Source organism: Heloderma suspectum, chromosome 6 (genome assembly GCF_057233095.1).
Source record: "Heloderma suspectum isolate Gila_16-S chromosome 6, 16-S_ref, whole genome shotgun sequence".
Taxonomy (NCBI): domain Eukaryota; kingdom Metazoa; phylum Chordata; class Lepidosauria; order Squamata; family Helodermatidae; genus Heloderma; species Heloderma suspectum.
The window spans coordinates 113,209,402-113,222,379 of NC_139463.1; the positions used below are offsets into that span (position 1 = coordinate 113,209,402).

General features: G+C 48.7%; 1 protein-coding gene across 1 annotated transcript; it reads left to right on the plus strand.

The window, feature by feature from the left end:
- Window positions 1-5,976: 5,976 nt before the first annotated feature.
- On the plus strand, window positions 5,977-12,397 carry LOC146342577 (uncharacterized). Its single transcript, XM_084807906.1, has 4 exons — window positions 5,977-6,164; window positions 7,306-7,700; window positions 11,300-11,928; window positions 12,374-12,397. Exons 2-4 carry the CDS (start codon window positions 7,310-7,312, stop codon window positions 12,395-12,397), a joined length of 1,044 nt encoding a protein of 347 aa, XP_084664032.1. The 5' UTR covers window positions 5,977-6,164; window positions 7,306-7,309.
- Window positions 12,398-12,978: the final 581 nt, after the last annotated feature.

Genomic DNA, 12,978 nt, shown 5'->3' on the forward strand with positions numbered 1-12,978 from the left:
GCCGGGAGGGACATTCGGGAAAGGTAAGTCCCATCCCGGGGGAGGGGCGGGGGGCAGGGGGGGCAGAGAATTTCTCCCCAAAACTACTTTGGGGGGCCGAATACATTGGCACTCGGCCCCCCGAAGTTTCGGGGAGAAATTCTCCCCCATCCCTAGACACAGAGTCATGATTTGCATGGTCACAGGGTAGATAGCAAGTCATGGTGGTTTGTTAAGCACACTGCACATGTCGGTCATGTGCCAGCTGATTTCCATAATTACTCTCTCCAGGTGCAGCTTCTCACATGATGCAATCCCAGTGAGGGTGGCTCTCTGGGATCTGTTAACAAACCACCCAGAAACCATGGCCTGATGTAGGGTTGTAAAAGCTTATGTAGCTTACGTAAAAGCTTATGTAGCCTATCACGGCAAAATGCAGCCACACAAATGGCGGCCGCTACAATTGCCGCCATTTGTGGCCGCAGCAGCCTGGCAATGGCCGGGAGATGAGCCAGAGCTGCATCCGCTGCCGCTGCTGCCACCGACGTATCCACCAACACATCCGCTGCTGCATCCGCTGCTGCCAGAGCTGCTGCTACAGCATCCACCACCAGGTAAGATCTGTCCCAGGGGGATTCTGCGGGGGGGGGGGAGGCCATTCCACCATGGATTCTGGGGGGCAGATTCTAAGGAATCCAGCCTCACTAGAGTCTGTGGCGGAATTCTCTGACATTCCTAAAATTTACACCCCTCATGCATAGCTATGTAATACTGAGCCTTGATTATATGGAGGACCTTTAAGTATACATCAAAGCCAACAACCGGAACATCTCCTACATTTATTTATTTATTTATTTATTGCATTTATACCCCGCCTTTCTCCCTCTTGCAAGGAACTCAAGGCATCATCCTTCTCATCTCCTTCTTGCTCTCCTTCCTTTGTGCTTTGCTGCTTAGGCCTTAAGTAACACAACAAGAATTTGTTTACAGATAGGGATGGCAGAGAATTTCTCCACGAATCTCCAGGAGGCCGAATGCCAATGCATTCGGCCTCCTGAAATTGGTGGTGAAATTCTCCGCCGGCCCCCCGCCCCCCCAGGGATGGGACTTACCTTGTGCGAATGTCCCTCTCGGCGGCGGGTCCTGGCGGCGTTTCGGCGGTGTTTCTGTGGCGTTTCAGCGAGGGCGGTGGCAGCGGCTAGGGGTGGACGAAAGTCACTTACCTTTTCTCGCAGCTTGTTTGCGGTGGGGGGGAGCGCTTCGCTGCTCCCCCCGCGAAGTTCAGGCCGGGGGGGGAGGCTTCCCGCCTCGCCCGGCCGAAATTCAGACCGGGGAGGAGGCTTCCCGCCTCGCCCAGCCGCGAACACGAAAGTAAAAAAAAAAAAAAAAAGTCCCCTGATAGGCTACGTGACGATTCACGTAGCCTATCACGGCTAGATCTGGAAAGTCAGCCGTGATAGGCTACGTGAATCGTCACATAGCCTATCACGGGTGACATAAAAAAAAAAAAGCACATACGCAAATGGCGGCGCCCATGGGGCGCCGCCATTTGCATTCCTTAGTTTGGCACGTCTAGTCTACATAAAGATTTACGTAGACTACGGCAAAAATAAGGGCAACGCAAATAGCATTCCTTATTTTCGCCGTAGTCTACGTAAATCTTTACGTAGACTAGACGTGCCAAAATAAGGAACGCAAATGGCAGCGCCCCATGGGCGCCGCCATTTGCGTATGTGCTTTTTTTTTTTCCAAAGTCACCCGTGATAGGCTACGTGACGATTTACATAACCTATCACGGCTGACTTCGGAAATCTAGCCATGATAGGCTACGTAAATAATTACGTAGGCTATCACGTGTGTGTGGTTTTTTTGTTTCTTACTTTTTTTCACGGCCGGGTAGACAGGGCGCTCCTCCCCGGCCTGAATTTCGGCGGTGAGGGATGGGGCACCTCCCCCCCAGCCTGAACTTCAGGGGGAGAACCGATGCACCTCCCCCCTACCGCGAAGCAAGCTGCGGGACCAGGTAAGTCCCTTTCGTCCATCCCTATTTACAGAAGAGAGAGAGAGAGAGAGAGAGAGGGAGAATGCAATGTATTTCAATCTTATATTTTATTCATTTGTTTCTCTTTATTAGCTGCTCCTTTTTGTTCAGATCAGGCCTCAAGAGGAGGATGTAGCACTTGGGGGAAAAGACACAACCCAGTAACCCAGCACTGGAGGCTAAGATGGAGAAGACCTCCACAGCCACCATGGATTTCCCTTTGGTCCTCACGTAAGTTGGAACAAAGGACAACCAGACACTGCAAAACAGCATCATGCTGAATGTGATGGACTTGGTTTCCTGGAAACTGTCTGGCAACGTCCTCGATAGGAAAGCCACAGTAAAACTGGCAATAGCCAAGAAGCCCATAAAGCCTAAGACACAATAGAAAATTGCAATTGACCCTTCATTGTGTTCCACAGTGATTTCACTTATTACTGAGTGCTCATCAAAATGTGGGAATGGGGGAGAGGTTGCCAGCCACACAAAACAAATAGTAGCTTGAATAAGGGAGCAGGAAAGAATAATGAAATATGCCAGTTATTTCCCCATCCATTTCCTCATCTTGGACCCTGGCTTGGTGGCCATGAAGGCTAGAACCCCAGTGATGGTTTTGGCCAGCATGCAAGAAACAGCCACCAAGAAGATGATGCCAAAAGCAGTTTGCCGAAGGTGACATGTCACCTTCTCAGTTCAGCCAATGAAGAGCAAAGCACAAAGGAGAAGATTAAGAGGGAGATGAGAAGGATGTAGGAGATGTTCTGGTTGTTGGCTTTAACGATGGCTGTGTTGTGGTACTTCGTAAAAGTTCTTAGCACCAAAACCGTGATGAAAGAAAGCAAAAGAGCCAAAATGGCCAAGACGGTCCGCAAAGGTTCTTTATAAGAGAGATAACTTATTTTCTTTGGAATGCATGAATCCTGGTTGTTGTTTGGATAGTAACTCTCTTGGCACTCAAAGCAGTCATCCATGTCTGGAAAAGTAATTGTGCATGTCAATACAAGATATACTTGGAAGTCCTCCATATAATCAGGGCTCAATATTACATAGCTGTCATGAGCTATAAACTGTGTAAATTTTAAATCTTTGCCTCTATCACTTGCAGTTGTATCTGTATTGGAAGAACCTAGATCTACATTTCTGTTAGGAATATAGTGACTAAGGTAACCCAGATTTGATGATCAAAACTTAGTATTCAAACAAAGGAAAGGAAATGCTGTCAGTTAGGATTTTTAAGGCCAGTGATCAGTGTGTCACTGGACAATTCCAGAGGAACTCACACCTTAATAACTATGAGGTGTATAGCTCTAAAATTTGTCTAACAATGCTCTCGGAAGATCCGTAACCCAAGCTTTGCTAACTATTACTTGTTTTCATGGGCTTTTTGGCTTAGAGACCAAAAAGCCTGTGACTCAGTTTGCATAATCATGGCAGGAGAAATAAGGTACAGAGGCATATCTCCCCCACTGCACATACTGTTTGCATAATTACACTCTGCAGCACAGTTTCCTGGGCATGTAAAACCAGTGGGCATGTCTTGTGGCCATGGTTAACAAGCCACTCTTGAATTCTACAACAGCCCATGGCTTCTCAGTGGCATGTTAGCCATGACCATAAGCCACCCTGTCTGGGTTACCCTGTTTGGGTTCACATGATACAGGAAACAAAGCTGACAAGTAATTATGCTAATTCCCCTGGTGTGCATGGCCTAACAATAGGCCATGGGGTCTGAGTCGTTTGATAACCAACTCAATGAGCCACACTTGCTGGGTTTGGATGACTGGAGAAGGTGCTCCCAGTGAAGGTAATTATGCAGATTAGCTGGCATGCGATTGGTACATGCAGGGTGCTTAACAAGCTTATTAACTATGGTTTATAAGCTGCCCTGTACTCATGCTGACCAGGCCTTTCTGTCCAACAAAAATATTGTCAATTGAGTAGGGATGTTGGAGAATTCTGCCATGGATTCCAGTGAGGCTGGATTCTTCAGAATCTGGCCCCTCAGAGCCCATGGCAGAATGGCCTCCCCTCCTCTCCACCACCCTAAATCCCCCCAAGAACAGAGCTACCTGGCGACGGATGCGGTGGCAGATGCAGTTGTGGCAACTCATTAGGGATGTACGCAAGTCACTTAACTTAACGGATTATGTTTATGGTGGGTGGGAGGTGTTCCAACCGCCCCCCAGAATCCTTGATGGGCAGGAGGTGATCCGTTCCTCCCCCCCGGAATCCATGAACGGCCGGCTGTGCTCCGCAGCAGCTCCGCGGAGCAGCTGGCCAGGCCCAGGCCAGAGCCATCCACAGCCGGATTTTTGGCCAGGGAGGACTCTGGGTAAAAAAACCCCAAAAACCCACGTATGCAAATACATACGTTCCTTATTACTTGCGTTCCTTATTTTCGGCCATCTTCGTCTACATAAATATTTATGTACACTATAACGGCAAAAATAAAGGGGAATGCAAATAGCACCTGCTACGCTATTTGCGTTCCCCTTTATTTTCGCCATAATAGTCTACGTAAATATTTACGTAGACTAAGACGGCCAAAAATAAGGAATGGAAATGGTGGCGGCTGTAACGTTGTTGTTGGTTTTTTTAACCTAGGCATGATAGGCTATGTAAATCTTTATATAGCCTATCACGTCTCTGTTAAAAAAACCCAAAAAACCTCCAGACTGCAAATGGCGGAGGCAGCAGCCAGTCGGAGGACCAGCTGCCACAGCCGCCACTGCTGAAGCCGCCTCCCGAGCAGCCGCCGCCCGGAAAATCCACCCAAGGTAAGTCTCATCCTAGGGGGGATTCGCGGGGGGGCGGGGGGGCAGGCTGTTCCGCCACAGATTTCGGGGGTCCAAATGCACTGGCATTCGGCCTCACCAAGATCCGTGGTGGAATTCTCTGACATCCCTACTCATCTTACGGCCGCTGCCAGGCTGCTGAGGCCACAAATGGCAGCCGTCGTAGCGGCCACCATATGCTTGGCTGCATTAGGCCGTGATAGGCTATGTAAGTACTTACGTAGCCTATCACAGCAAAGAGCAGGGGCGCAAATGGCATAGCGGCTCCGGGACGAGACTTACCTGGGGCAGATCTTCCGGGTGGTGGCAGCTCCGGCAGCGGCTTCGGTGGTGGCGGCTGGTCTTTCGACCGGCTGCAGCCGCTGCCCTTTGCAGTCTGATTAAAACAACAACAACAACAACAACATGATAGGCTATGTAAAGATTTACGTAGCCTATCACGGCTGGGTTAAAAAAAATAAAAACACGTACGCAAACGGCGGTCACTACGTCCACTGCCATTTGCATTCCTTATTTTTGGCCGTCTTAGTCTACATAAATATTTATATAGACTAAGAGGGCAAAAATAAGGGGAACACAAATAGCATAGCGGATGCTATTTGCGTTCCCCCTTATTTTTGCCATCTTAGTCTACGTAAATATTTACGTAGACTAAGATGGCCAAAAATTAGGGATGTCAGAGATATTATCTCGAAAGTGAAATGGGCCTGAAATCAAACTCATTAGGCCCGCTGAACCCTCCCCCGGCACGGGGCACCCCGTTCTACCTGAACCTGTGCTCACACGGTACTTTTTTTTTTTTCTCTGCCGAAAATTTTACAAAGGTATTTACGAAGGAAACTTTGCAAATTTGGACGAAAGATGGCGAAAGGGATTTTATGGAACTATTTAATAAACAAGCAGTTTCCTGCTACGACGCAGCTTTCTTTCGCTGGGAGGGACGGGGTCACGAGGTGCACATAGCCTTCCTGCCCTGAGGCTGAGTCATGACCTGCACGTAGCCTCATCTTTTGTTTTATTGTCTGTGTGAGGTCAGGTTCAGGTTGGGTGAGGTCAGGTGAGCGAGATCCCTCCAGGCCACCCCCCCACCAGGAAGATAATGTCATTGAGGGGAGGGAACTCATCGACCATTTATCCCGTGGATTCCCTCCTTCAGTTCACATAGGACGGCGGTCGTGTATGTCCAGCAGCTTCACTTGCTCCAGGCCAGACTCCAGAGTCCAGTCCAGACAGACGAGAACAGGCGCCGCTGCTGCAGACAGAGTGTCCGTCCCAGCTGCTGCAACTTGTGTGTTTCTCTGCATCCCCGTGTTCTACGGCACTGCAGTTCAACCTTTATTACAGTGAAGGTATGTTTACTTTACCTGAATGTGCCCCTATGCTTAGTGATTTTGGGGTGAGATGGAGGAGCAGGGGGAACTGGGTGGGAAGGCATCCTGTAAGGACTCCATCCCCCATCCTCCTGGGCTTTCCAGGATTAATTCATGTGCCTGCCTATGTATTTCTGAGTGGGCTGGGGCGGGGGGAGGGGGGGACTGGCCTGGGAGGGGAGGCATGCCCCAGCAGCAGCCATTGCTATTGCTATTGCTAGTCTGCAAGGCAAGGATTCCGTCCCCCATCCTCCTGGACTTTCCAGGATTAATCCATGTGCCTGCCTATGTATTTCTGAGTGGGCTGGGGTGGAGGGAGGGGAGGGAATGGCCTGGGAGGGGGGGAGGCATGCTCCAGCAGCAGCCATTGCTATTGCTATTGCTAGTCTGCAAGGCAAGGATTCCATCCCCCATCCTCCTGGGCTTTCCAGGATTAATCCATGTGCCTGCCTATGTATTTCTGAGTGGGCTGGGGTGGAGGGAGGGGCGGGACTGGCCTGGGAGGCGGGGAGGCATGCTCCAGCAGCAGCCATTGCTATTGCTATTGCTAGTCTGCAAGGCAAGGATTCCATCCCCCATCCTCCTGGGCTTTCCAGGATTAATCCATGTGCCTGCCTATGTATTTCTGAGTGGGCTGGGGCGGGGGGAGGGGGGGACTGGCCTGGCAGGGGGGGACCTGCCTGGGAGGGGGGGAGGCATGCTCCAGCAGCAGCCATTGCTATTGCTATTGCTAGTCTGCAAGGCAAGGATTCCATCCTCCATTCTCCTGGGCTTTCCAGGATTAATCCATGTGCCTGCCTATGTATTGCTGAGTGGGCTGGGGTGGGGGGAGGGGGGGACTGGCCTGGGAGGGGGGGAGGCATGCTCCAGCAGCAGGCATTGCTATTGCTATTGCTAGTCTGCAAGGCAAGGATTCCATCCCCCATCCTCCTGGGCATGGATGGACCACATCCTCCATCCTGGGCTTTTCAGCCTAGTCTGCTGTACAATATGCCCCTATTTAGTTAGCATTGAATGGCTGGATTGGAGGGTAACTACTTCTGCACTGTACTATATCTGCGATTAGGCTGTTCACATGATTTCAGCTTTGCCACATGCATTTATGTCGCCTTCTGCCCAGAGACATGAACATGGAGAAAAGAGGAACCCATGGTCAATCCAGCACTCAAAAGAGGCGTGGACGCCCGGCAAGAACATACACCGCTGAGGTTGCATTTCAGCGGTATTTTAATAATGAGATGGAAGTGGAGGAAGCCCAAGATGTGACCAGCAGCGACAGCGGCCCCAGGCCCACCCCACCCCACACCCGTAAGCAGTGCACACCACCAATTTCCACTACAGAAAGTGGCACAGGCACAGCTGGCCACAACTCCAGAGGAAGAGGAAGAAAGTTCTTGGATGGTGAGCGGAAGGGCAGTGTCTCCAAACCCAAAGCGGATGAAAATGTTCCCAAGGAGACTCTACAGTGGCGGGATGAAAGTCAAGATATCTACCTCATTCCAAAGGATGAATCTGGTAAGACTCTGTCACCACAGGTGCTTGTGAATATCTGGATACAAATAAATATCTTCGAATATTTGAATAGTCCCTACATTAGCCTTCTGCAACCTGCAGCTTTCCAGATGTTTTGGGCTACAACTCCCAGCATTATTGACCATTGGTCATGCCGGCTGGGCCTGATGGGAGTTGAAGTTCAAAACCTTTGGAGGGGAGCATTTGGGGAAGAGATCTTCTTCTTCAACACAACAAAACATACACGACTGTTTTACATTCATTCATATTCATTGCTGTGAACATAGTTCATATTATTTAAATGTTACATGGTGCTCCAGTACTAAAGAAAACCCCAAGTCTTTAAAAGAACTGCAATACTGTCTCAAACGATACACCTTTTCGGTGGGAAAACACTTCAGTGTTTTGTGCTTGCTTTGTTTCCAAAGCCATTCATCATAGTTTGCTGTCTTGTTTGGCCTTGATCTCTTTTAACTAGAGCTGCGATGTGAATTGATTAAGCAATTACATTTCTGAGGATGGTTTTTAAAATGTTGCGGAAATCTGAGTCAGAGACTTATTTAGTCTCTTTAGTCTGACCCCCGATATGGCCACTACATTCCCCCCTTAAATGCATAATTTTATTACAATTATAGCATTTCTGATAAGCGAATGCTCATAATACTCTGCGAAGCACAATACAAAACTTTTTATAACAGACATATTACTTCATCTTCTGTTGGGCTATTAGAGCATGGAGGGCAGCAGTTTTATTAGCTGAGACATAAAACAGATTGGTTAAACAGCCCATAAGACAAGGAATGCAAAGGCATAACAGTATTTTTAAGAACAACACTGGTAGAATTAGGATGAACAATGCCTTGAGCCAGCTGAAATTTGGGAGCCAGGAGGTTAACTAATTTAGCCAATTGTTTTGTCCCATTGTTATGTCAGCCACTATATTATGCAGATTATTGATCTGAACATCTACAGCATTACTGTTATCAGTCCAATTAAAACAACAAAGCGTCTGGTGTACTTCACAGCTTAAATGATGGAGGAGGAAAAGATAAAAAAAACCTGTTTGCAGGTATACCTCTTGGCAAACAAAAATGCTTTACTCCAGTGATGTTAGCTAGATGAAGCCAGTAATTAATTATCAGTGAATTGCAGGCACAGATTTCCCTCTCTAGGGGCAGACCCCCCTTAAGTACATGTTATTAAGGAAACACAATGCAACAGTATTAACACTACAACATTTATGTTTGGTTTTCTTTGGGATCTGACCGTACGCTGGGCAGCTATTCACCTGGCTAGCTGCAGTAGGGTCTATTCCCCTTCTTCAATTCTCTCCAGTTGCAGGTCTGACCGTACGCAGGGTGGACAGTCTCCCGGTGTGCCCACAGTAAGGTCTAGCCTGAGTCTTCTTATTGCTTTTTCAGAATGATTTTTAAGGGATTTTTAGCTACAGTCTACTCCCCCCTTTGCTTTCTTCACTTGTGTCCAATGTATCCAGGGTTTAACTCCAGCTACTTTCAGAGCTCTGGGGGTGGAAAGTATGACAATTTTGGGTCCTCTCCACCTGGGAGTTAAAGGGTCATTTTTCCATTCTTTAACCCATACTTTATCTCCCGGTTGGAAAGGATGAACTTCTGTGATGGGAATTGGGGGCTTATTTTCTAAGACAAAGCGACGCTGGGCTTGAAGAACTTTGCCCACTGTTTGGACTACTTGTTTAAGGCTAACGTTCGCTTGCTCTTGATGCTGCTCCAGTGTCAATCATGAAGTCAGTGTCATGGCCCCTCACAGTGGCAGTGACCAGGGGCTTCACAGGGCCGAGATTAAGGGGGCCCGGTCTGTCTTATTTAAGACTTTTGGCTTTAGCCATTTTAATGAAGGGGGCTTCTTTATACATTTTTATAGACCCCTGCTTTTGCCAGTTTGGTTGCTAACTAAGCTGTATCTTCTCTCACCCGTTCTGGCCTCTTTGGTTTTCTCCTTTGTGTATTTGATTCATTTTATTTGGGCATTCACGCCACTAATGTCCATCTTGTCTGCACTCTGCACACTGGTTCTTTCTCAAGCATCCTCTGCCTCTGCTGGGTCTCCTTCTTTTCCTCTTCCACGTCTTCGACCCCTCTGGGTCGAGGGGGGTATACTGGCGATAGGCATTTAAAAGACGCTCCAAGTCCGCTCTGGGGGCTTTGGTGGCACCTTGCAGCACTTCAGACACTTTAGTCATATTAACTGACTTCTTCATTTCTGCCCTCATGGCGTCTAACAGCAGGGTTTGATACTGGGTGAGGCACTCTAGCCCCGCTTGTGTGTTGGGAGAGAGAAATCTCTCTCTCCCTCTCTTGCTTTTTCTCTCTTTTGCTGATCTGCCTGTATTGCAGATGATGTTTTAAACTTTCTATATAAAACCCTCCGCTCTATGCACCAGCCTTGTCTCTTTGCAATTTAACACAATGAATGGAAAACACTTCTTGCATGGTAAGGCATGATGGAGCAGATCCAGCAATCATACTGCTCCTCTGGCTGAAAGCTCAGGGCCCATCAAAATCAAGGGACGGGCATACCCACACACGCAAAGAGTTCTAGGTCACCATTTTTGCATCGGCAACTCTATTGTTTTTATAGACATTGTGACACATAGGAAAATGCTCCCCCTCCCCTTTCTGTGTGGTTTTGCAGTATTCAGAATGTCCTCTTTAAACACACTTGTTTATAGCCCAGGACATGGGTTATAGGACATGATAAGCAGAAAACAGCAGAGAACACCAGAGAACACGATATCCCGTTCTGGCCTCGGTCGTATTGACAAGAAATGAAATTCCTGCATCTAGTCAGCTTACAAACATATATTCAAGAGAGAAAGGGCTCAGCAAGAACATGAAGCATGAGGCTATTTAGTCTGACCCCCGATATGGCTACTAAAAAAGAGGGCCTGACTAATCAGGCACTGCTCCCTGGGGACCACAAATGCACCCTGGAAAAAGGCAGTGCTATTTGCCAAGTATGTGCTCAGGTCAGGACCAGCCCTATCGTTAGGTAGCAGTGAGGTGTTGTAGCACAGAACTGTGGGTACTCCTCAGACTGCCTTGTAGCTCCTCAGCCAGCTTGTTCTCCTCTGGTGTGGTGGAAGAGGCTCTCCCATTGTCACTGTTCAAGTAAGATTCAGCTATCGCTCTATGTAGGATGGAAGGGTGCCATTTTACCCTTTGCCTCAGGAAGCAAAACGCTTTGGGCCAGCCCTGTAGGTGATGAGTCCTACACAGTGGTATAATAGAGCTGATGAAAGGAGTGGACCTTGCAAGGGAGCCAGATATCTCCTCCCCCATGCTTTTCAGACTTTCACCAGTGAGGACACGTTTAGATAACTCTCGTTGAGTTTCCCAGTCTGTACAGTACCTTTTTTTTGCACCTAATGTGTTTTCTCAGTGCTCGGTAGTGCAGGAGTAGCTTACATCTGCACCTTGTGTCATGTTGATTGATTGCAATTCCTCCAAGCTATGTTTCATAGATTTCTACAACTACACAGTTTTATTCTCTTGGCTATTACTCATGTGTAAAAGTCGCATTTCTCATGAAACTCTGCTTGTATCTATTTTGAATCTTTACAGAGACGCCCACAACCGTCCTCCCTGCATCAGACAGCGGAAGTGGGACAGGTGAACCAGGTCCACAGCTGCCTGCTGATGATCACCTCGTGGGCGGCGGCTCATGTGATTTTGAAAAAAAGGCCGGAGGACTTAGCGTCATCAGTGATCCGGACAGCGAAGATGATGAGGAGCTCTTCTATATCACTGATGTCCCTGCTGAGACTGGGTCTGACTCTGTTCTCCACTTCCAGCCTTCTGGGTTCTGTGGGACCAATCCCAAACCTCAGGAACAAACGTCCCCTGCCAAGCACTGGTCAGCACCATCAGCAACACCATCAACAACACCATCCACAGATGAGTGGAAACATGCAGCTCCAGATGCCACCTCATCTGGAACCGATACTCCCATTCCCCAAAGAAGAAATGGTGGTGGCAGGGTGAGCTCCTATGTGTGGCGCTTCTTCAAATATGCAGAGAACGACCGCTATGTCGTGATGTGCGATATTTGTCGAAGCCGTGTGCAGCTAGGAAAAGAAGGGGGCTGTGCACGAGTGGGCACGTCTGCCATGAGGCAACACATGGAGGTGCATCATCCGCTTCTTGTGCCCAAAGATAGCAACGGGAAGCCACAACCATCCAAAAAAAAAACAGTACTGCCTTCTTTGCCTCATCTTCCAAAGACCTCACACAAAGTGGTCTGGGTGGGAAGGGCACAGAAGGCAGCTTCACTAAGAGGCAGGTGTCACTGAAGAAATGCCTCGCGCTGACACAGAAATTACCCTCTGACAGCACCCAGGCACGACTGTGGACCCACCTCCTGACAGTGGCCATTGCAGCACGTATGCTTCCCTTCTCCCTGGTGGAAGATGAAGACTTTTTGACCTTCATTAAGAGCATGTGCCCTCGGTGGGATGTCCCCTCTCGTCACTACATTAGTGGTGTAGCCATTCCAGCCCTGGCTTCTGCAATCAGATGGGTGCTCCAACAGGATTTGAAATGTGCAGTTGGAGGAAGTGTACATTTAACGAGTGACACATGGACAAGTAACCAAACAAAGTCTTATCTGTGTGTCACCACGCACTGGGTATCCATCAGTGCAAGCAGCTGACTGACCCGTAGAACAGCGACATTGTCCCTCACAATGCTCTCAGGGACACACACAGCAGAAAACATCAGCAGCAGCATCAGTGGTGTTGTTCAGTCCTGGTTGGCCCCCTTAAATCTATCGGTGGGCTGTGTAGCAACAGACAATGCCTCAAACTACCTAAAAGCAGCCCGCATCGCATGGCTAAACTACGTTCCGTGCGTTGTGCACTGTTTGAACCTTGTGGTGCGTTCTTGATTGAGCAACGCCTCTCCTAAAATAGGCAAGCTACTTTAGATGGCCCGATCTATTTGCACCCACTTCAGGCAGTCCTGCTCAGCAATGGAGGCAATCGGCGCCATCCAGCGAGGGATGTACGAAAGTCACTTACCTTTTTGCAGGGGTGCTTCGCGGTGGGGGGGAGGCTCTTTGCTTCTCCCCCTGAAGTTCATGCGAGGGGGGGGAGGCATCCCACCTCGCCCGGCTGAAATTCAGGCCGGGGAGAAGTGCCCCATCTCCCCCGCCGCGAAACAAAGTGTAAAAAAAAACAAAAAAAACCGTGATAGGCTACGTAACGATTAACGTAGCCTATCATGGCTAGATTTCCAAAGTCAGC

Excerpts from the sequence above, each read along its gene's own strand:
- LOC146342577 (XM_084807906.1), top strand. The coding sequence starts at position 7,310 with ATGAACATGGAGAAAAGAGGAACCCATGGTCAATCCAGCACTCAAAAG. Across the intron at positions 7,701-11,299 it reads CATTCCAAAGGATGAATCTG|AGACGCCCACAACCGTCCTC; the intron begins GTAAGACTCTGT and ends GAATCTTTACAG. Across the intron at positions 11,929-12,373 it reads AACCATCCAAAAAAAAAACA|TGCAAGCAGCTGACTGACCC; the intron begins GTACTGCCTTCT and ends GGTATCCATCAG.